At 47.8% G+C, this 20,271-nt stretch overlaps 8 protein-coding genes across 8 annotated transcripts; 4 read left to right on the top strand and 4 right to left on the bottom strand.

Moving 5' to 3' along the window:
* The first annotated feature begins 126 nt into the window (after positions 1-126).
* Positions 127-1,344, top strand: F4807DRAFT_420144 (SelR-domain-containing protein). The gene is made up of 2 exons (XM_047997465.1): positions 127-562; positions 622-1,344. The coding sequence occupies exons 1-2, from the start codon at positions 322-324 to the stop codon at positions 987-989; spliced, it is 609 nt and encodes a 202-aa protein (XP_047855890.1). The 5' UTR covers positions 127-321; the 3' UTR covers positions 990-1,344.
* Positions 1,345-1,680: 336 nt separating this feature from the next.
* Positions 1,681-2,544, top strand: F4807DRAFT_466640 (uncharacterized protein; the record flags this gene model as incomplete). The annotated part of the gene is made up of 1 exon (XM_048002411.1): positions 1,681-2,544. Exon 1 carries the CDS (start codon positions 2,023-2,025, stop codon positions 2,542-2,544), a length of 522 nt encoding a protein of 173 aa, XP_047855891.1. The 5' UTR covers positions 1,681-2,022.
* F4807DRAFT_420146 (uncharacterized protein) lies at positions 2,481-3,086 on the top strand. Its single transcript, XM_047997466.1, has one exon. The coding sequence runs from the start codon at positions 2,602-2,604 to the stop codon at positions 3,037-3,039; it is 438 nt and encodes a 145-aa protein (XP_047855892.1). The 5' UTR covers positions 2,481-2,601; the 3' UTR covers positions 3,040-3,086.
* Positions 3,087-4,902: 1,816 nt separating this feature from the next.
* F4807DRAFT_458950 (uncharacterized protein) lies at positions 4,903-5,694 on the bottom strand (the record flags this gene model as incomplete). The annotated part of the gene is made up of 1 exon (XM_048001289.1): positions 4,903-5,694. The coding sequence occupies one exon, from the start codon at positions 5,692-5,694 to the stop codon at positions 4,903-4,905; it is 792 nt and encodes a 263-aa protein (XP_047855893.1).
* Positions 5,695-6,540: 846 nt separating this feature from the next.
* F4807DRAFT_420150 (phosphoglycerate mutase-like protein) lies at positions 6,541-9,579 on the bottom strand. The gene is made up of 5 exons (XM_047997467.1): positions 8,722-9,579; positions 7,819-8,633; positions 7,614-7,757; positions 7,167-7,546; positions 6,541-7,085 (listed from the first exon to the last, which is right to left on the bottom strand). Exons 1-5 carry the CDS (start codon positions 8,852-8,854, stop codon positions 6,893-6,895), a joined length of 1,665 nt encoding a protein of 554 aa, XP_047855894.1. The 5' UTR covers positions 8,855-9,579; the 3' UTR covers positions 6,541-6,892.
* Positions 9,580-12,069, bottom strand: F4807DRAFT_420152 (C2H2 type zinc-finger-domain-containing protein). Its single transcript, XM_047997468.1, has 2 exons — positions 11,395-12,069; positions 9,580-11,310 (listed from the first exon to the last, which is right to left on the bottom strand). Exons 1-2 carry the CDS (start codon positions 11,544-11,546, stop codon positions 9,774-9,776), a joined length of 1,689 nt encoding a protein of 562 aa, XP_047855895.1. The 5' UTR covers positions 11,547-12,069; the 3' UTR covers positions 9,580-9,773.
* Positions 12,070-12,664: 595 nt separating this feature from the next.
* Positions 12,665-17,803, top strand: F4807DRAFT_420153 (uncharacterized protein). Its single transcript, XM_047997469.1, has 3 exons — positions 12,665-13,321; positions 13,395-15,673; positions 15,723-17,803. The coding sequence occupies exons 1-3, from the start codon at positions 13,101-13,103 to the stop codon at positions 17,192-17,194; spliced, it is 3,972 nt and encodes a 1,323-aa protein (XP_047855896.1). The 5' UTR covers positions 12,665-13,100; the 3' UTR covers positions 17,195-17,803.
* Positions 17,804-17,816: 13 nt separating this feature from the next.
* F4807DRAFT_420155 (T-complex protein 1 subunit epsilon) lies at positions 17,817-20,243 on the bottom strand. The gene is made up of 5 exons (XM_047997470.1): positions 19,975-20,243; positions 19,898-19,915; positions 19,785-19,833; positions 18,608-19,724; positions 17,817-18,557 (listed from the first exon to the last, which is right to left on the bottom strand). Exons 1-5 carry the CDS (start codon positions 19,982-19,984, stop codon positions 18,096-18,098), a joined length of 1,656 nt encoding a protein of 551 aa, XP_047855897.1. The 5' UTR covers positions 19,985-20,243; the 3' UTR covers positions 17,817-18,095.
* Positions 20,244-20,271: the final 28 nt, after the last annotated feature.

Below are 20,271 nucleotides of genomic sequence, written 5' to 3' on the forward strand. Positions count from 1 at the left end.
TGGAGTATGTACTTCGTACTTCGTACAATGAGATCGGATGTTGCTAGATTAAGTTAATCCGTTATCTTAACAGCATTGAAATATTGTAAGCTAGTGCGCGCTCATGTGGCAAGGGTCGGGACGCAGTGGGGATTTCTGACGACATCAATCGCTTGGACAATCGCAGCTACCAAGGGTCCGATACAATGATACCTTCAAATTCTTATGCATAGCCAACGTTGATTCCAAATCATCACTTTTCCTTCTATTCATGATTCCATCCTGTGTAAACCTCTTATCATTGTACGAATATATATACCGTAGCTTTCCAACAGATAGGTAATGCGATTACCTCCGTTCTCCAATTTGCTTCGTACTTTCTACTCCTTCTCTTACTTTGCTAGAGTGCGCCCCTTAACTCAACAAACCCAACATTCATTACTACGCAATCCATCGACTTTGAGGTCTATGCCGACTATACCCTTCCTCGGGAGCCTATTTGGATCAAGCCCGAATCAATCTAGCGCCATGTCGTATCCAGACCAGAGATCCGCCGATGAGTGGCGTGCTGTTCTTACCAAAGGTAGGGTTTGAATTAACCCCTTTTCGGCACGAGCATGTTTATTAATTTGCATATTGTAGAGCAATTCAGAATTCTTAGGGAAAAGGGGACTGAGGCCCCAGGGTCTGGTAAATACGATAAATTCTTTTCCGAGTCTGGAGTATATACATGTGCCGGTTGTAATGCACCCCTGTATAAGGCAAACCACAAGTTCAAGTCTGGCTGCGGATGGCCGGCTTACTTCGACAGCATTCCTGGCGCTGTCACGAGGCACGAGGATAAGTCTTGGGGTATGGCAAGAACTGAGATATGCTGTGCCAACTGCGGCGGTCACCTAGGCCATGTTTTTAAGGGCGAGGGGTACCCTACGCCAACCGACGAGAGACACTGCGTCAACAGTATTAGCTTGAATTTCTCCCCCGAAGATAAGCCAGCAGAAACCAAGTGAAGCAGAATATTGGCGCAGGGTTGAGGTCATGATGTACGAGTGGATGTTTCTCATGATGTTTAGTGGGCAGGGAAGGCAAAAGCATAATGGATGAACGATGCTAGTAAATGTGAGCTTTAGTTGTTTTATCTTCCTTATCAAGCCAGACGAGTTTACGCTTAGTGGATAATGCCGTCAGTAGCATAACTTTTGGCATATATGCACCTTTGCTCTCCCAATTCGTTCCTTCAAGTACATTCTGTTGTCCTTTTGTAAGGAGAGACTTGGACAGGAAGCGAGGAGCAAGCGCGAAAGCTTCGATGGTCTCTAGCTATATTTAGACCGGTGTAATGAAATATTTCACATTAATATGCCATATTGATTTTTTTCTTCTGTCCACTTATGCAGTCATGACCTTTAAGTTGGCCCTTTAGCAGTATTCCCTACTTCGCGCCGCCAAACAGCCCAAATGACACACAGTTTATACATCTTTGTTGTATTCGTTGTATTTGGAAAGTATACGGTAAAATTTTCTATTGGAACTATCACTAGGAGGTATTCAGTGTTCTTCTCGTTGTGGCGCTATACTTCCATCCATGGATAAGAAACTATCACCCGTTTTCGTATCATGAACTAGGAACAGTCGCTTACAACTGGCAGCTGTTAATATTTTTTGTAGGGGCGTAGAAGAAAGTGCTTAGGAACCGCTCGGACGCTTTAAGTTCCTCCTAACCATCTAACCACCTAGGCAACGACAAGGAATTTGAAAAATGTGTGAAGCCTCACAAACCCTATTCTGCCAGCCGCTTTTGCCAGCTACTTTTTCTAACTCCTACTTTTACCAACTTCCATCTCCGATACCAGCAATTTTCTTATCCAAAGAAAAACATCCACAAACTAGTATCCCGCAATTTCTTTCCTTTCTCTTCCCACTCCCATCCATTTACAGACACTCTATCTATCCGTTTCCTTGTAAGCATACCTAAGCTTACTCGAAAACATACTCGACACACACAACATCGACGTCTTTTCGCGTCAAATTCACCATCCCAAGATGCAGACCCGCTCTCAAAGCAACATGGGCAGCAGCACCTCTGGTCTCTCTTCAAGCCGCACTCCAAGCTCCACCCCGAGTCCGGCCTCGGCAGCTGCGCGCAAGGCAGTACAGCGAACCCCATCTAAGCCAAAGGCAAAGCTCCTAGGGAACCCAAAGATCACCAAGCCTGCTCTTTTCAGCCGTAATTCCTCAGGATCCTCCGGAACCTCTTCTTGTCGAGTCTCCGTGAACAACATCCGAGAGTCGATTGAGGTCAAGCAATCAGCACAAGGAGAGGATAAGCCGGAGCCGATGGACGAGACGCTATCTAAACTGCCTAGTATCTGGAAAATTTACAAGGATGGACCCCCCGGTCGCCTTTTCTCCATTGAGGATATCAAGAACCACGTTACCATCTACCACCATGAGCGGGACGCCAACAAGCCCCTCGAGTTGACATTCAACGATGGCAAGGTTGTCTACATTAAGAATCTGAAGACAGGCAAGGTTATCTACAGTTCTCCCAGCTGCAAATTCTGATCATGACCGCCAACCTACGGTTCGCTCACATAGCAGCGATGCTCTTCTCTGACACGTATGGCTCGACATCACGGCATTGGTGACGACACCAGCGTTTTCGTCCACAACTTCGATATTCTACTCCGATCATTTGGTTTTTTCTTTCAGTGTTTAACCTTTCTCAACGCCATCGTCAAAAAAAAATTAAAACACACACAAAAAAAGGACAGTTTTGAAATCAACAAACTCGAAAAAAAATTACTACAAACGTCGTTTAGTTTCGGTTTACACTTCCTGGTATACATAACGGTAGTTTGGTACCGACATTCATGGATACGCCCCAGGAATAAGCGGGATCGGGTGAATAGGCGTTACAAACATAATGATTTCCTATTATACATATGGATCATCATGTTCTTTTTTGCTTTGGTGCTGGATTGGAGGGACCATGAGGATATGGGAAATACCCAGGCCGCTATTGGGGTGAAAACGGACTCCGTACGCAGTGGAGGATGAAGTGGACTTTACTCTCACCAGACTTTCAACTTGAATTTGTATACAGCGAATTTCCTTTCTTTCATTAATCAACTGCTCTTCAATATTTCATGCTTAGGTAGTGACCGTCGCTAAGTCGTAGTGAGTTGAGATTCGATTTTATGGGCAAACAGTTCTATCGTCGTAAGCTGACCCAGTTGATAATACATCCATGCTTTAGCCACGAGAACATCTCCACCAACGCTTATTATAGAACAAGTAGCACTTCAAATACGCATTAGTATCTCTACAATTATTCATATCGATCACAATAGAAGAAAATATGATGTTGTATTTTCCTAGTACTGCAATACATCTTGCTCCTCCTCGTAGTAATATCGCAGTCCCAGCTATTTTTTTTTCCTATTCAGCTAGGAAATGAGTTGCCCAGGCCTTTAAAGCACGGTACCAAATTTAACTCCGCCGAGACTGAAACACAACTATTAAAGTTATACATCTGACATATGGGATCAAATGACAGGGCCGTTCAAATTCGAACCTGTTTTTGGGAGGGTTATATTGCCACAGTCACCTAGGTACCGATATGTTGGTCACTACCTATCCTCGCCTTGGCCCCTTAAAGTCTTGGCAATAATCCCAAGAGAACCTCAGTTACTCCCACCAGAGGGCTACATGTGGCAGATTACCCAATGGCAAGTAGTAAAATCTCAGGAGGCCCTGCCTCACCTATCATAGGCTGGCCCAGCGGGTGGCGTTCTACCACCCAGTCTTACAACTCAATTATCGATGTTACACTTTACGAGGCTTTAGCTTAATATTTTCGGTGAAGAGTTTGGCGAACGCTCGGAACGAGTTCCTCCCATTGTGACCCATTGCGAGGGATAAGCTGACGGAAACGCGTTACGCTCAAATACCTTGAATCATACGTTGGAAGCGGCTACTGGCCCGTCAGAAGCGTCCGTACTGTCACAAGTGTCTCCGGTGACAATGGATCCCCAGACTCATATTCCTATCAACTATTCATCTCATGCCGACGAGTACGTTCGCGATGTTATTCATTACTTGTAGATATACACAGAGAACCATACCTAGGGAACGAAGTACGAAAAGAAATTCCACCACCACGATCACGGAAGCCCGGGCGAGGAACAGACCATCGCATAACTTTACCGGCCCCCCTTCCGGGACTTCCCAGAATCGCGCTTATTTCTTAGCTCGTAGTTGACAGCACAGAAGTTTACATTTAGGATGATTCCACAACAAGAAAACTTGACAGAACTATGTTGCGCCTCCTTTTCCCCCATGGGAAACCCTAACCTTAAAGTAGTGCGGTCAGAAAAGGGGCACTATGTATTAATAACACTGTATGAACTGTATAAATGATAGGACCAGCGATACACAGCAATTTTCGCACATACTACATTTACTCTGGTGCTATTTTCACATAGTAAATGGAAATAACATCTGATAGGCATATGGACAGGTTCATATACCCTTGCCCCTTGGTTATGCTATTGCGTTTGCTCCGGAACGTAAGACATATTTGCTTACTAATAAGGGAAACGACGTTCTCCTAGATTGCTGAGGTACGGATACATTCGGGGGCGATTATGGTAACGACTATCGTCGTTTACCATATCTAAGTAAATCAATAAAAAAGGGAGTAAGCACTACTCAAGTAGTACATCGAAAAGTGAGGCTATATAAATATAAGCCATTTAAAAAAGGGGAAACATTACTTGTCCCAATAGGATTCCGATTGAATGCCAGTGGATGGTTGAAAGATTATAAGATTGAAACGTAATAATGTTGAACTATTTCCAAAACATGGTACGATTCGTGATCGCTAGTATCGACTGCCTCTGCCAATAACCCCAGAGGTGGTCACTTCAACGTCGAGATTACCTTGGCTAGCATTAGGTACAGCCGCTTCCTTTCCTTCTCGTCTTCAACACTTTTGAATTCCTCCACCACGTGCTCAATGGTATTAACACCGGCCGCAAGAAGATTCACTTTGTGACTTAGGTGAGGTAAGGCGTCCACGGCTTCCTGAACCTCCGGCTTCTTTCTCCATTCGGAATCGGGAACCCCCTTGATCTGCTCCGATGCTGCTGCCACCTCCGATTTCTTCTCGTCAATGAATTTAGAGACGTGTTGTATGGCGTTCAAGATCCCTATCTTGGAGTCATCTGTTTGTGCCTCGACCTCGTGACGTAAGGATTCAAGATGCTCGTCGGCCTCTCTTAAGTGGTTGGAGACAGCGTCGAGGCGCCTGGTTGCTCGGTCACGTATTCTGACTAGTGCTTCGTCCCTAGGAGGGGGAATATTCTCAGATTCATTCTTTTTCTGACGCGGCGCAGGCTTAGGTATAGGGCGGCTCTCAGTTTGCTTTCCCTTCCCCTTGTCTGAAGTTGTTTTCTGTTTTGGCAGACTTGGCTCTTTAGGACGTCTCTCCTGCTCCTTCAAGTGCTTCTCGAGCTTCTGAGCCTTGCTGAACAAGAGCTCGTAAGCTTCTTGAATCTGTACGAACTTATCGTGGCTCCATGAGCCAGCTTTGTCCGGGTGAAACTTCAATGAAAGTTTGTGGTAGCTGCTCTTGATCTGTCGGGCAGTAGCATTAGGGCTAACCCCAAGGATACTGTAAGGATCGTAAGATGGGGTTCTTTGAGGAGGCATCTTGAAATAGGTGGATATGTGCTTGATATGAAGTAATTGTACGTCGTCCAAAAGACCGGAGTACGTGGTTATGGAGAGGGTTAACGTTTATTTCGAACATGTACTCATGGACAACATGAAAATGTTTTCTTCGTGATTAAAAAAGAGAAGAGAAAAGAGATTTCGTTATTCGACACCGAAATGTTCTTATGTATATATAACATGGTCACTTTGAGTTACGCCAGGTTCTAAACGAAGCTGTGGCTTTCTGGGATACATCGGAGATAGAAGAAACTTATTCACAGACTGCTATGTCGGCTAATCCATATCCATTCATACGTTTAGACTGTAGATGGGAAAAATCATAACGCCACAAAGTATGTTTCCACCTTAGAATTCCTCTGGGCTGGTCACCTCAAAATCTTGGAGGAACTAAGCCTCCCCCCTTTAAATTCTATCAACTGTGTTAGGTTAGGAACATCCATAATGCTGTAGACTTTGACATTTCATAGGTGGTGAGCTCCAATTTGGGTTTGAGGATTAGGGAGAATCAGAAAAACTAACAAATAAGAAATCGCTGTTGTTTATCGGTATATAACCCACGAGGGTCAAGGATTGGTGGCGTAGTGCAAGATATACCTCGACACAGAGTTCCGGATGAGCTAACTCAGATCCTCGAGTAGGGAATCATATACTGTGCACTCGCAGTATAGGGAAAAGTACAGGCATCCCTTAGGATAAGATGGACTACATATGTACCCCAGCTACACAACCGATCTCGCCATTACTAGTGAGAACGAATTGCTTCAACGAGAAGTGGAGCTTATACAGCGAGTTTAACACGATCTCCTTCTAGCTCTGGTTAAGTTGGGTTGAATATGTTATAATATTATCCAATTATCGAATTAAATAGAACCAATACCACGCGCCCCCTACGAGCCTATGCCACGCCCCAAGAATATCCGTCGTCAAGTCGTGATGAGTTTCAAAGGGATGCATTTTGTCCAATTGTTAGGGACTTCCAGTCGAACACCAACAGAAGTCCCAAACCTAAGGTGGCCAAGATACCGAAATCGTTGTTCTCATTTACCTAGTACATCCGACATGCTATCACGGCCAGACTTCCTAGGGCCATAAAGGCTTTAGCCATTGCCATTGCCATTGCCAGGACCATACCTCCGCTTCCGTCCTGCAGGCTCGGGGCCTGCGAGCCAAAATCCTAGCTCTTAGGTGCACGGCCATTGTAGTCAACGCCTTGTGCGGCCGTGTAGTTGGCGAAGCAGTCATAGTCGTAGTCGATCTCGTCAATACGGTCCTTGAGGACTGAAACCACGTGGTCGAACGAGCAGAGACCATGAGGATCGACAGGGCACCCGGCATATGAGTCCGCAACTGGGATAACGGCGTCGTTCCTAAAGGGCTTATAAGTACATCTCGCTTTTTTGAGGCGTGTAGACGTAAGATAGAAATGGTGAGGAAAAGGGGGAGCTTACACAAGGAATCTGATCTGCTTGGTTGGTTGGTAGGTCGGGCACTCGAGGACCTGCGCGGTGAAGTGAGTTGCGAACGGAACAAGCTTACTAGCTACGAAGCTGTTTTCTCGAAGGTTCCCCGTGATACTTAGAGGTGGTCCTTTGAACAGTGCCGTCAGGTTGAAAGCCGTGAGGGTGTCAAGAACGACAACCTCGTGGGTGGCATCAGCGTAGATGGATTGATTCAGGGGGAAGTAGGTGGATGAGTTGTCGTACGTCTCATTCAGACCTGACCAATTCTCGGGGTATTCTCCGGTGAAGCGAGCAACAAATTCTTGCAGATAGCCCTTCCCCTGGGCAGCAGAGACGGGAGAGCCGGGACCGTTTTCGTAGTAGAACGTCTTAAGAGAGGTTAGCTAATCCGAGAGATAAGGCATCGAAGGGTATTCTTGGCACATGAGAACATACAAGGTCGAACATATACTCATAGTTAAGGAAGTCTTCCTGGCTAAAGAGTGGACAGAATGCAGAGTAACCAAGCGCGTTGGTCTCGTATGAGCATAGTTGGAGCATGGCAAGGATATCAGTAGATGTGAAATTGACGCCGGAGATCTAGAGACAGTTTGTAAATTATTGGCGGGTCCTTTCTGGAATGAGTTCGACGTCGACTTACCTGCGAGTTGAGTCGAGCAATGGTAGCATTGAAAGCATTCTTTGCAAACTTGGTAGCCATCGCAGTTCCAATACTTCCTCGGCTAGCCACGTTGGCATTGGTGCATACATCATATGGCGCGCCCGAGTTGTTGACACCGGCTGCTTCGACGAGAATCTCGATGCTTACCTGATCCAAGTATTCGGGTACGCCAAAGAAGCCAGCAGCAAAATTGTGAGTGGTCTTAACCATGCGGTCTTGAGACTCGGTCCGGAAAACGGGTATGGTACCGGCTTCGGTGAAGTTATTTAGGAGGTGGCCGTAGAGTTGTCGGTGTTGAATACCAAGAAGAAACTCCTGTTTTCTGCCGAACGGGGTGAGAAGCTCGCCGCCTAGCTTGTAGGTCCAGTCAGCTAGGAAAGCTAGATCACCGCTGACTTGCAGCCCTGTCTTAGTAGCATTTGCGATCTTGTCGGCGAATTGGGCCGGCGCGGCGCCGGTAGTTGGATATCTCGCGCCGTGACGGTACAGCAGATGGAGTTGGGTCACACTGCAGCCTTCGGGAGCGAGCGGGCTGGTGTCCGGTAACCCATAGTCGGCAGAGTCGAGGGAATACCAGGGCGACAAATTACCCCAATACTTCGTGATATCGAAGTCGTTCTCTGTGCTGTCATGCCCATGCGGCTGCGGTGCTATGAGAGGAAATTGGTACGACGGTCCCCGATTACCCGGATATGATAGCGCCGTTTGGATGGCCGCGGGCTGAACTCCCGTTGGTGTTGGCCCCGGAAAGCCGACTTCGGATTCAGGCGGGAAGAGCACGGAGTCGACAGATGCTTGTTTTTTTTAGTTAGCGTTGTACGACTCTACTGACTATCCAGGTCTGAATGGTTCAATGGTTCGACAGTAATAGGTAGTACATACTACCAGATGGAGGGTAGAGATCTGAAACGGCGGACCCAGCGTGGGGTGCGGCCGTGACGAACGTCGCATCATCAGCCGCGGCTGTACTGGATTGAACCAGCAGCGCTGAAAGGAAGACTGGAACCAGCTGCATCTTGGGTTCCTCTTGGATCTGCTACCTAACGGTAACGATTGGAGTGCCAAGTGAGGGTAACTGAAGCTAAATTGAAGCTACCAATGTTGGGTTCTTATAGGTAGGTATCGCGGCTGACTCCGCGTTGATATCAATAAGCCTCGGGTAAATACATACTTAGTCGATCCTGGCTGTAGATCCTAATTGAAAGGATCGCTCAAGACCCCCATTGCCCAAGAGGGTAGGATGGGCAAGCGATCCAATAAGAGGCGTCGTGCTGTTCCAACTGTGCGGGATGGGGCCGAGCTGGGAAAAGTGATGACCGTTCGATCCGTCCGATATTAAATCTAGGTACCGCAACTTCTTTCCCACGTGCCTGCGTCTTTGCTACTCGATACGTGAACACCCTATTGAGACGTATGCACTTCTACTACAGCAGGTGTAGGTGAAGAATATAGGTAGGCAGGTAGGATATGGTTGGTTAGTCAAATCGACTGAAGACTCAATTGAGTTAGACTTCGCCTACCTGGCCGGAACCTAAAAGCTTAACCTATGCTTATTAAGGTTCTGTCGTCCAATGATTGATGGACTTAACTACCTAGATCCCGTCCGGGGCTCTTCCCTCTTCTCGGGCCGACATTACACGTGTCTGAGTGTTGCGTATACCTATCAATTTGAGTTGCAGTTTCTGTTTTACTCATTCTTATTAGCAGGCATTGGTCGTTGATAACGGCACAGTTCGGAGTTTCGACAAGATAAAAGCAACGAGTCTTTTTCCCACATATTTAGTAATGCATATCAATGGATGCTTTCTAGGTATTATATACCCGACTTATTTGGTACTACGAATTTGATCCGCAATCGGAGCAGCATACAATTGTCCATAGCAATCTTTCAGTCCTCGATAAATGCCTAAGAACCGAATATCTCGTAAAGAGCTTTACAAGATCTGGTAGTTGTAGTACTTCTGGTGGTTTGCCTGCTTGTTGACAGCCCACTCCTTCTGTCTCGATGCCTTGTGCTCTTGCTTACGACCTCGTTGCTCGGCACGTACCACTTCCTTTTTCTTTTGGTCCGTCACTCCTAACATGCCGGTTCCACCATTCGCCCGGCTTACAACAGCGCCATTCCGTCCACGGTCCTGGCGTCGAGCAACCTCACTGTTACCATTCTTGGCACCATCAACATCCATAGCATCACCCTCAGGCGATGCCGCCTCGATAGCGAGCGTCTTAGCACGCTCGGCGGGCGAAGGATAATTGTGAAGGTTCTGGCGATAGTATCTCGCCAAAGATCGGTGACCAACTGCACGACCCGAAGGCAGGTGCAATTCAGTATCATCGTAGAAAATGGCCCGATGTTTGTGGGCATGCGAATGCCATCCGTCCATCTGATGATGGTGTCGAGGATCGTGGGATGTGTGATGAGGATGCTTATCGAGTCGCTCATATTGGTGGATATGTTGATCGACCGGAATAGAACCTATCTCCTCAGAATTGCATGACGAAGTAGAGCTGTCCGTCTCCCAACCCTCGTCTTCCATAACCTCATCACCGTCCTCGCCAACGGCCTTAGCCGAACGTCTAGCTCCGAGCTTAGCACCTCCGTTCTGTTTGCCATCCTCAACTTCATCTTCCGAGTCCTCCTCATCCGAGTACGTGGCTCGGAAGTCATAATAATCACCAATCTCGACCTGCTCATCCTCGGTGGTGTAGGGTACTTTGCAATGGCCCTTATCACGCATATGCGTCTGTACTGCAAGAGCCGTATTCTTGATCTTTCCACAATACAAACACTCATGGAATTCGTGGACCCGCTGTTGCAACGCACCAATGAGACCCTCAATATCGACCAAGTACTGCTTCTCAGGAATGAACATGCTATGAATGCGCTCCATGTGAACAACATTCAGGGAGACGGTTGGTGAATCGTAGTTACAGAACAAGCATGACTTGAGTGTGAGGTTTGGGATGGGTGTCGATGTACTGGAAGCGGCCTCGCTAGGATCCACCGACTCATCTGCTTCCGAAATGGGATGTTCTCTCTTGTGCTTAGCCTCTGCTGATGGATGAGGGTTCTCCGGTCGCTTTAATGGAGATGAACGTTCTGTAAGGCTAGTCTTCTGAAGGCCTTCGACAACTTCATTGAATTCCTCCTCTGCTTCAGAATCGACTTGCTTGTTATCCGTGGCTACAGGTTCAAGGGAAAAGGTAGAACTCATAACGGAGCTGGCATCATCTTGATTTGGTCCTCGGCGCTGTAAAGCTGCTTCCTTTGCCTTGTGCTTCTGGCTCGAGATGTGATTTCGGAAAGAATTCTCGCTATAATATGTTCGTTGGCAGACCTCACATAGTTGTTGGAAGCCGGCACGGTCTGCTTCGGCGCTGGTCTCGGCGCGGGCCTGGAGAACCTTTTCGGTGAATACCTCAGACGAGATAGGAGGCAATGATGCAACACGGCGTTTGAGGTTATATCGACTAAGAAAGGACACGGCACATGTTAGATTTGTAATTTTTTGGCATGCGATCACAAAGAGAAACAAAGGAAAGACATTCACTTACTGCCAATCGCTCTTCATATGACCCTTTTGGGTGTCGGCGAAGCGGAATGCTACTTGACATGTGTTGCAAGTGAATTGGTGAGTAGACGGAGCAGGGTCCGAAGCGGGAGACAGGGCAGCGCCTGATGGTCGACTCCCCGTGATGGTAGCCATGGTGAAGCTACCGGACGGCTCGGATGGTAGAGTGAAGAGTGTAGAGAACTACTTCCAACCGTCGATGAATAACAGTGGGGGATATTTTATGGTACTTCCAACGGAAACTCCGAGGCGACAAAGTTTCTAGGCCGTCAAACCCAGTTCGTTGAATTGTTGTAGGTTTTTTTTTTTTGCTTAGGTAGATGGACGAGGGGGAGGGGTTTGTGAGGCTTTACCTGGACTATCTTGAAAACCAGATTACACTAGCGCCAGGAATGTTGTGTGATGATTTGTGATAACGAAACCTGGACGATTCTATGGTAAAGAGGGGTGAACGGTCTCTACGAATGATAGAATAGTCTAGGTAACGTTAAGAGTTTGAGTACCTAGGTAGCCGAATTGGCTTTTCACGAGAGTTGCGCAATAAACGGGGAAAGGAATTAGTCAAAATGTTGAAATAATCATTATTTCGATCTAATAGTGGCGTTGGTGGGGGGCTGTTTTTTTTTTATTTTTTGCCGAAAAAAAGGACTAAGATTTTAGTTACTCATACGTCAGTTGGTCGGTTCTAGAAGCTCAGGTAATCGCCGCTGAGGCAGGTGCTTGAATTCAAATCGACAATCGATAAGCATTAACGCTGATTCGTCCGCCTTCAATTCAATGTCCAATTTTATTGTAATTTTATGTGTTTGTAAGCAGTCACATAATACTAATCTAGCTACTTGCAATGCAATTATTGTAAGTTATTGTTTATGCCAATACATAGATTTACATTGACTCAACTTTTGTAAGACATATTGTCCCAGCTATATAGGTTTTGGGATGAATCACTTAAGAATTACACAGGAACCCGATTGATGCCCTCCTCATCTTATACATGATATGTGAAATTTTTGGAATCTTATCTGATTGGGTTGGGTTGGGCTGTATGTGGGGTAATACTATAGGCTGACCCGCTGCCCAGGTGTACAGTTGTAGATTTATGTACTACGTATGTAGATATGTACATGACGCTAAAATAGGAGACCGGGATAGGTCCGGTATGCGATATGCGGGTCCTAGTCTTGTACCTTCTCCATTTATGCGCTCAGCCTTTGGAGATCCCATTCGATTCGGTTGCTTTGCGGCTCGAACTTGTGTGATACTACTACACAACCTTGGAACTACTTCGTACCGAACTTCCCAACCATACCCTCACGTACCTCCGTTGCGCATGTTGCCCGACCATCGAATATTCGCCTCATCCATTAGTTTCTAGGTTGGTTGTAGATGTTTTTCGTGATGATCGTACAATCTGATACTGCGTAACCTTATCGCAGTTCGAAGTTCCGATTATCATCTTTTCTTATCCGTTCCGTCTTTACTTTAACTATTCAACTATTCAACTATTCTATCTCCAAGCATCCTTTCCAAATCCAACGCTTTTGATCGATCACTACCCGTTCAAGCCGAGATACAATCCCAAATGACTATACTGCCATTAGTCGTTAGAATCGAGTGATCGAATTTGTGTCGATAAACACTTTGCACGGCGATTCCACATTCGCTTCTGTCCCGTTTGTACCATATGTCATGACGCGAGAAGACAATCGGCCGACGGACAATGGTCCTGGCCACCATAGTCTCGAGGATGATGTATTAGCTGCATTATGGGAACAAGTCCCTTTCCCGCGCTTACCTCCAGACGCGCCGCCCGAGATAAAGGATCTTGTCATCAATGTCGAAAACCCCAAAAGGGTTTACGCTATCTATCGCGCCAGCCGCCGCCATGATCTACAGCTGCTAATTGAGAAGTAGGTTTTGGAGTTGTCCAAGCCCAGCCCATGTATACCTTCATCTTTGGTCTTATTAACCAATATCTCGTAGGTTCATTGTCCAGCTGCGCTATGGATGTGGCTTCAGCGCCTGTACCACCGCATCGTGTTTTAGTTGTCGAAAACGACTCGCTGGCAAGACCCCCATCCGCCGATACAACCCTACCAGCGCAAGGACCCTAGCCGTATTTCTCGCCAGTCAAGATGACGCCGACGGTCGACTTTGTCCGCACCTTAACTCCCCGGCCGGCCCGAGTGACGCGATGAAGTCGTTGATATTTGGTCCGAGATACACGACATCCCCTAACGATAAAGCCAACTCAGCTTATAACGGCCCGGGGTCTATGGCAAAATCTGCTAAAGGGACACCAGGGCGCGTGGCGTCAAAAAGAGCACAGGCATCATCACCAAATAACCCACCTACGGTCCAGGCGATCAGGAGGAGGGGCGATCAGAGCTGCAGTAAGGAATCTAGGGATACTGCAAAGGCCGAGGCATCGTCGTCACCCACTACGGCACGTGAAATAAGTATCACTGAAAAATCTGTTAGCAAAGATTACCGCTCATTTGCTGCGAATGTCTTTGGGACTGTTGCGTTCAGAATGCTGGAGTGGTTAACACCTAACAATATGGAAGCTATGTCTGAGAAGGTTAAAATGGTCGGGGACACTGCAGAGGTTGCCGAGGGTTCTCAGACGATCTCACCTCGACTAGACGATCAGAGTGAAACAACAAGTCCGGCATCTGGTCTATTGATACCTGAGCAGAACGACCAAGCTGGCATCAGAGATACCCATAGTGACCGCCAACACGCTACACCAGGGCCGTCTCCGGGTAGCGAAGTTCCCGAACTCTATCAGCGGGTACTCCCCGAACACCAGCCGGTGTCTACTCCTCATTTTCAAGCTTTATCATCACATCAAAGAAGAAATTCTAATGCCCGAATTCGCACCTCCTCCGTTTCGAAGACCCAGGCCAAGGTCGTTTCTGAGCCCCTAGTCGAGTCTATTGGAGATGAGACGGGACCCCTTTCTCCTGGAATTCACACTACACAACCAGAGAAGGGGTCGAAAGGACTAGTTCGGCCTCCATCAACTATAGCGCGAGCTACCTCGCCAGCAGCGGATAGTGACATTCATACAATAGTAGAAAGGAAGATTTCGGAACCTTCGAGTCCCCATTCTCACATGGATGAGCATTGTCCCCAGATGGATGGCGTCAACGGAGAGGAGACTTCGAGCAGCGCCGGAACTACGCGATCAATAGATACGCCAGACGAAAGCCATGAAAGTCACGATGGCCTAGCAGCCAATGAAGAGGTCGAGTCGACATCTGAACTAGATAGCTACCTACCACAGTCTCTATCACGTCTAAATCTCCAAGCTATAGACTTCATATGCGATGTCCTTCAGGAAGATGCCACCTTGGAAAGACATCTTCTCACACCACCAACCATTAGTGGATCTGGAAGACGCTCGTCTAATCAGCTTAAGTCGTGGAAGAGAAAACGAAAATCGCAAACTCTATACCCCCGGGATTTGAAATTACAATGGAAGTTATTTGTCGAGCAGAGTATATTTCACGTATTAAGTGACCCTCAAGCTTTATTGGACTCGTTTACCAATTCCAATGGCATGGTGGACTCGCAAACATTGTGGTATTGTATGTTACGCTTGACAAGGGTAGCGCCTAGCTTGGTCTTTGATAGTCTCTGGATGGCTCTAGCAGGACTTTTTGCACCGCCAAGGGCCCTACAGTCCATGAGATCGCCGATAATGAAGGTATTCTCTGGGCCTGGATCTCAAAGGTCCTTCACGAATGAAGAGGCTGCGTCACTTATGTCTGTATGCTTCCACGCGTTGGTAGCTGCAGCTCCGCTAGTGACCGACGCGAGACGATTAAATGATATGTCTCGCATCAGGGCTCATGGGTTGTCGCTAGCGGGCGGTGGTGCTGTGGCGAGGCAACCGATGTCCTTGTGCCTGCAATACGAGGACACTTTCACAGACGACATGGCTCTTCGATTAGCGAGAAGATTGCTGAGGGTTATTCCGACTCGACGGCATTTCGACGAGTTAATTGAGCTTGACTTGGACTCGGAGGACGATGAAAAAGAAAAGGACGTCTTGGAGATATTACTTTCATATCTCGAATCTCCGGCACAGTCAGCAATAAACTTCTCAAAAGCCGAGCGAAGTATGCACGAAAGGAGGATACCGATCCTGCTCTTGGATTGGGCGAGAGCTGTAATGCTTCACGAGTGGGAGGGAAAGCCTGACGTTTCCGGAGATGGTCCGTTCGGCGGTGCTCTCTCTCTCATTGCGGCTATGTGTAAGTATGCCCCGATAACTTGCGGTTCTTAAGCTAACAAACCAAACAGACCAGAAACGTCAGTCGCTCCTCTTAGGTGATGTCCATTTCCGCTGCGAGTACTTCGGTGATCGTCTTGATCCCATTCAAATGCCAGTTGCTTGGTTGTCATTCACCTCTACCAAGCGGAGGGTTCATCTTCTGGACTATCCTTACCTTTTCAACCCGACGTCTTTAGTGTCATACTTTAGGGCTATCAATTTTTCTCGCATGAGCCGTTCCTACGAGGGATCTAGTTCTTTACAAAGTCGAATCCGCGCAATTATTGACACCGACAGCCTCGTTACGGAGACGCATCAAAAGAATGTCCTTCAAGACCTCTTAAAAGTACCTGCCTCTAAATACTTGATCTTGGATATTAGCCGCAAGAATGTCCTTCGGGATGCTTTTGACCAACTTTGGCGACGCGAGGAACGCGAATTGATGAGACCGTTGAAGGTCCATCTCGGAGAAGATTCTGGAGAAGAGGGGTTTGACTCTGGGGGCGTGCAGCAGGAGTTTTTCCGCCTTGCTGTTGCTGACGCTCTGAATCCGGACTACGGTGCCTTCACTATAGACGAGAGAACGCGGATGACCTGGTTTCAGCCTGGCTCCATGCAACCCGACTGGAAGTTCGAGCTTATCGGCATGCTCATATCATTGGCCGCTTATAATGGGCTCACTTTACCTATCACATTCCCAAAAGCCTTGTATCGCCAACTTCTGGGAGAACCGGTTACCGAACTACATCACATCGCGGACGGATGGCCGGTACTGGCCAACGGACTTACGAACCTCCTCGAGTGGAACGAAAAGGACGGTTCTGTGGAAGATGTATTCGTCCTTACCTACGAATTTTCTACGTCAATGTTCGACCAGCCTATCACTCGCGAGATGGATTCGTCGCGACGGACATCCTGGCCTCAATTCCCCGCACACCCGGACTCCAACCCCTTACCCGCAGACAATCCACACGATGCAGCGCCCGTGACCGGTGACAATCGCAACGCCTACGTTAGCGACTACATCCGGTACCTAACTTACGTGTCGGTGGCGCCTCAGTTTGACGCCTTCGCGCGCGGGTTCCGCACATGTCTAAATTCAAAATCGCTGAAGTTGCTGACGCCGTCGATGCTCCAGAACATTGTCGAGGGCACACAGGACATCGATGTGGGCGAGCTGAGGCGTGCGGCAAGGTACGTGGGCTGGGACGCTTCGCACCGCACCGTGCGCGACTTCTGGAGTATCGTTAAGAGATATGACGATCGTATGCGCCGCAAGCTTCTCGAGTTCGTCACTGCAAGCGACCGCGTCCCAGTAGGAGGGATGGCGAATATTCAGTTCGTGGTCCAGAAGAACGGCGAGGAGGGCGAGGGAGGTCATCTGCCTACCGCGTATACGTGCTACGGGACGCTGTTGTTGCCAGAGTACCGAGATAAGGAGGTCTTGCGCGAACGTCTCGCTATGGCACTTGAGAATGCACAGGGGTTTGGATTTGCGTAGGTGAACTAAGGTACACTACAATAGGGGAGGTGATGTGTGGGCAGTCGAAGTGAAGGATCCAACGAATGCTGTGGAAATCGCGGGATACAGCTTCTGGAATACATGATGGAAGGATAACCCCGGACAACCAAAAATAAAATAAAATAAATAAATGGAAAAGTGTTGAGATAGCAAATGAGTAGGATTCGCGATAGGAGCTGGAAACAGTAGTTGGGAGACGGAGACGGGTCACAGGACGCCAGCTCCTATCTCGGTCAGCCGTCGTTGACTTTCGTATATATCATCACCCTCGGGTCGGAATGGAATGGAATATCGGGATGGCGGTTCAAATTCAAGGGTACTTTCTATTTCTATTGTTTTTCAACCCTCACGTACACACAACACGCACTCACGTCATCCTACCCCTTCACAAAACATTAAATTAGGTAGGGTACGTCATCTGGGTGCCCTTACTTACCTACTGCCTACACTTGTAGGTACCCGCTCGCGATTCTTGTTATACTAGATATCTGTCGTTTTATTCGTTTTTAGCGTTCTCGCGGTACTAAAAGTTAGGGAGCGGTCGCTTTCGGCTTCGGCTCAAAATATACACACATATAAATAGTAGGCTTTGAATATCATGCTTTCGTGATTTCCCAGTTCTTCTAGATCGTAGGGTTTAACTACAATTGCATTCACAATATGAATAGACATGTAGGCATGTACCTAGATAGGTAGATATCCTGGACGGTCGTACTAATACTTGTCTTCGTACGATGATTTTTTCGTTCTTATCTCAGGGGTCTATTGCAGGAGAGGTATCTTGGCTTTTTTGACTGTCCTTACATCGAAGTCCATCCATCCATCCACCCATCTCATCTACACAAATACCTAGGGCAGATACTACTTAGACCAATTCATCTCAAAAATCCTGATCTCCCGACCCGCTGATGATGACATTATTGACCTTAAGCACCATGCGGCACAGCTGAGTGGCCAGCATGAGCTGCTGCCTCTTGCCGATAAGAGGATCGATGACGAAGGCTTGCTTCATGTCGTTGCTGCCGCCGTTCATGCAGTCGACGCCGAGCTTACCACGGCCGGCGTCGCCGGCCTTGACTTGCTGCGACTTGACCTCGGCGAGAGTCGCGATAGGGTTCAGACCGCTGTTCTCGGCGAGCGCCATAGGGACCGCGTCTAGGGCCTCGGAGAAGGCACGCATAGCGTACTGTTCTAAGCCCGGAGTCTTGACGGCCGCGTCCTCGACCGCGAGCGAGCAGGCGATTTCAGCCGCGCCACCGCCGTACACCACGCGGTTGTCACGTACTAGGTTACGAACAACGCACAGGGCGTCATGGAGGGATCGACGGGCCTCGTCGATAATCTAGGGGGAATTAGCTAGTGCCTTGAAAAAAGGGGGAGGGGAAAATTTACCATCTTGTTGCTTCCCCTGACAAACACCGTCACGGCTCTCGTGTTAGCGCACTCTTCAATAACAAGCATCTTCTCCCGCGTAGTACCGAACGTCATCTCCCGCACGATACCGGCCCTTCCTAGCTTCTCCGCCTTCAGGTCCTCGAATCGAGGCACTATTCTGCCATTCGTGGCAATGGCGATAAGTTCGATCTCGGGGCCGCCTACCCATCGTACCGCCGGTAGTTCGTTCTGTAGCAGCAGGTGGTTTGCTTCGTCATCGAAACCCCATTGGCAGATAGCTAGGTTGGCACCGGTGTCCTTGATCTGTTGGATCATCTCAATGAACTTTTCCCGTTCGTAGTTCTGTAGCTTCTTGAATTCCTCGACCGAGGTAATATCCAACTTATGCTTGGTCTTCGGCTTCGGTGGCTCGAACGCGCATGTGAGAATGGCGATCTTGGCGTCCTTGACTTCTGACGGCATCTGCGGGTGCGAGAAGTCCTTGTCGACTATCACGCCCTTCACTAAAATGGAGTCTTCCAACGCACCGCCGACCTTTCCATCTACCTTGATCAACTCGAAGTCGACATCTTTTCGCTCGAGATCGGCGACAGATAAAACAGCATCCACGGCGATATTGGCGAATTGGTCGTGTGCCTTGGATACGATCTTGCTTCCTAAACTTGTCCGTGCCACCTTGACAAGGTTCTGTGTGTCTTCCTTGCTAAACTCGATGGTGTCTGATATCCGATCTAGCTCCGCCACTGCAATATCACAAGCCTGGTCGTAACCATCTGCTATTCGGATAGGGTGAATGCCTTTGTCTATTAGCTCGGCAGCCTGCTCTAAAAGAGCACCAGCTAGAACAACCACGCCCGTTGTACCATCACCAATTTCGTCATCCTGGGATTTCGAGAGTTCGACGAGTAGCTTCGCTATGTGGTTGGAGATCTCCATCTGCTGTAGAATAGTAGCTCCATCGTTGGTAACGGTAATGTCACCATCGGGTGAAATCAGGATCTTGTCGAGACCGCGGGGGCCTAAGGATGTCTTGACGATGTTCGCAATGGTCCGGGCGGCGAGGATATGTGACTTGACGGCTTCATTGCCATACTGACGCTTCTTCTTGCCTTGACTAAGGGGAGGAGTGGTTAGATCTTGCTCTTGATCTGGTGTTTTTGATCATGGGACTCACTCTCTGACCACGATGAAAGGTCGCCCTTGCTCATCTTTCATAACAGCAGCTATAAGAAACAGGCGTCAGCATATATAACTCCATAAGTCATGTAAGTCATGTGTGTCGTATACCATTTTGGAGGTCAAGATCTAAAAGAGAATGTTAGTAAATATTGATACAACAGAATGGCGGGGCTATAGCGACATACTTAACGCCATTTTACCCCTTTCCGTAGCTCAGGAGAGCTTGTGTTTCTGTTATAAGGTAAATTCCGACAATGGGTAGCTTCTCCGTCAAATCTAGCAAAATGTGGCGTGGTATGAAGCTGTTTACTTGGTCGGGTTCTGCCTTGCTAGCAGTACCTGTCTTCGAAATTCTGAAATTCTAAAGATCTAGACCCGCATTTGTCTAATTCGGAAAATTCACCAGGCCGACAATACTGAAGTACCAAAGTACCCCGCTAAAGCTCTTATCTTATCATGTATTACATAAGGAACTTGAAATG

This window comes from Annulohypoxylon truncatum (genome assembly GCF_022578515.1).
Source record: "Annulohypoxylon truncatum strain CBS 140777 unplaced genomic scaffold F4807scaffold_10, whole genome shotgun sequence".
Taxonomy (NCBI): Eukaryota; Fungi; Ascomycota; class Sordariomycetes; order Xylariales; family Hypoxylaceae; genus Annulohypoxylon; species Annulohypoxylon truncatum.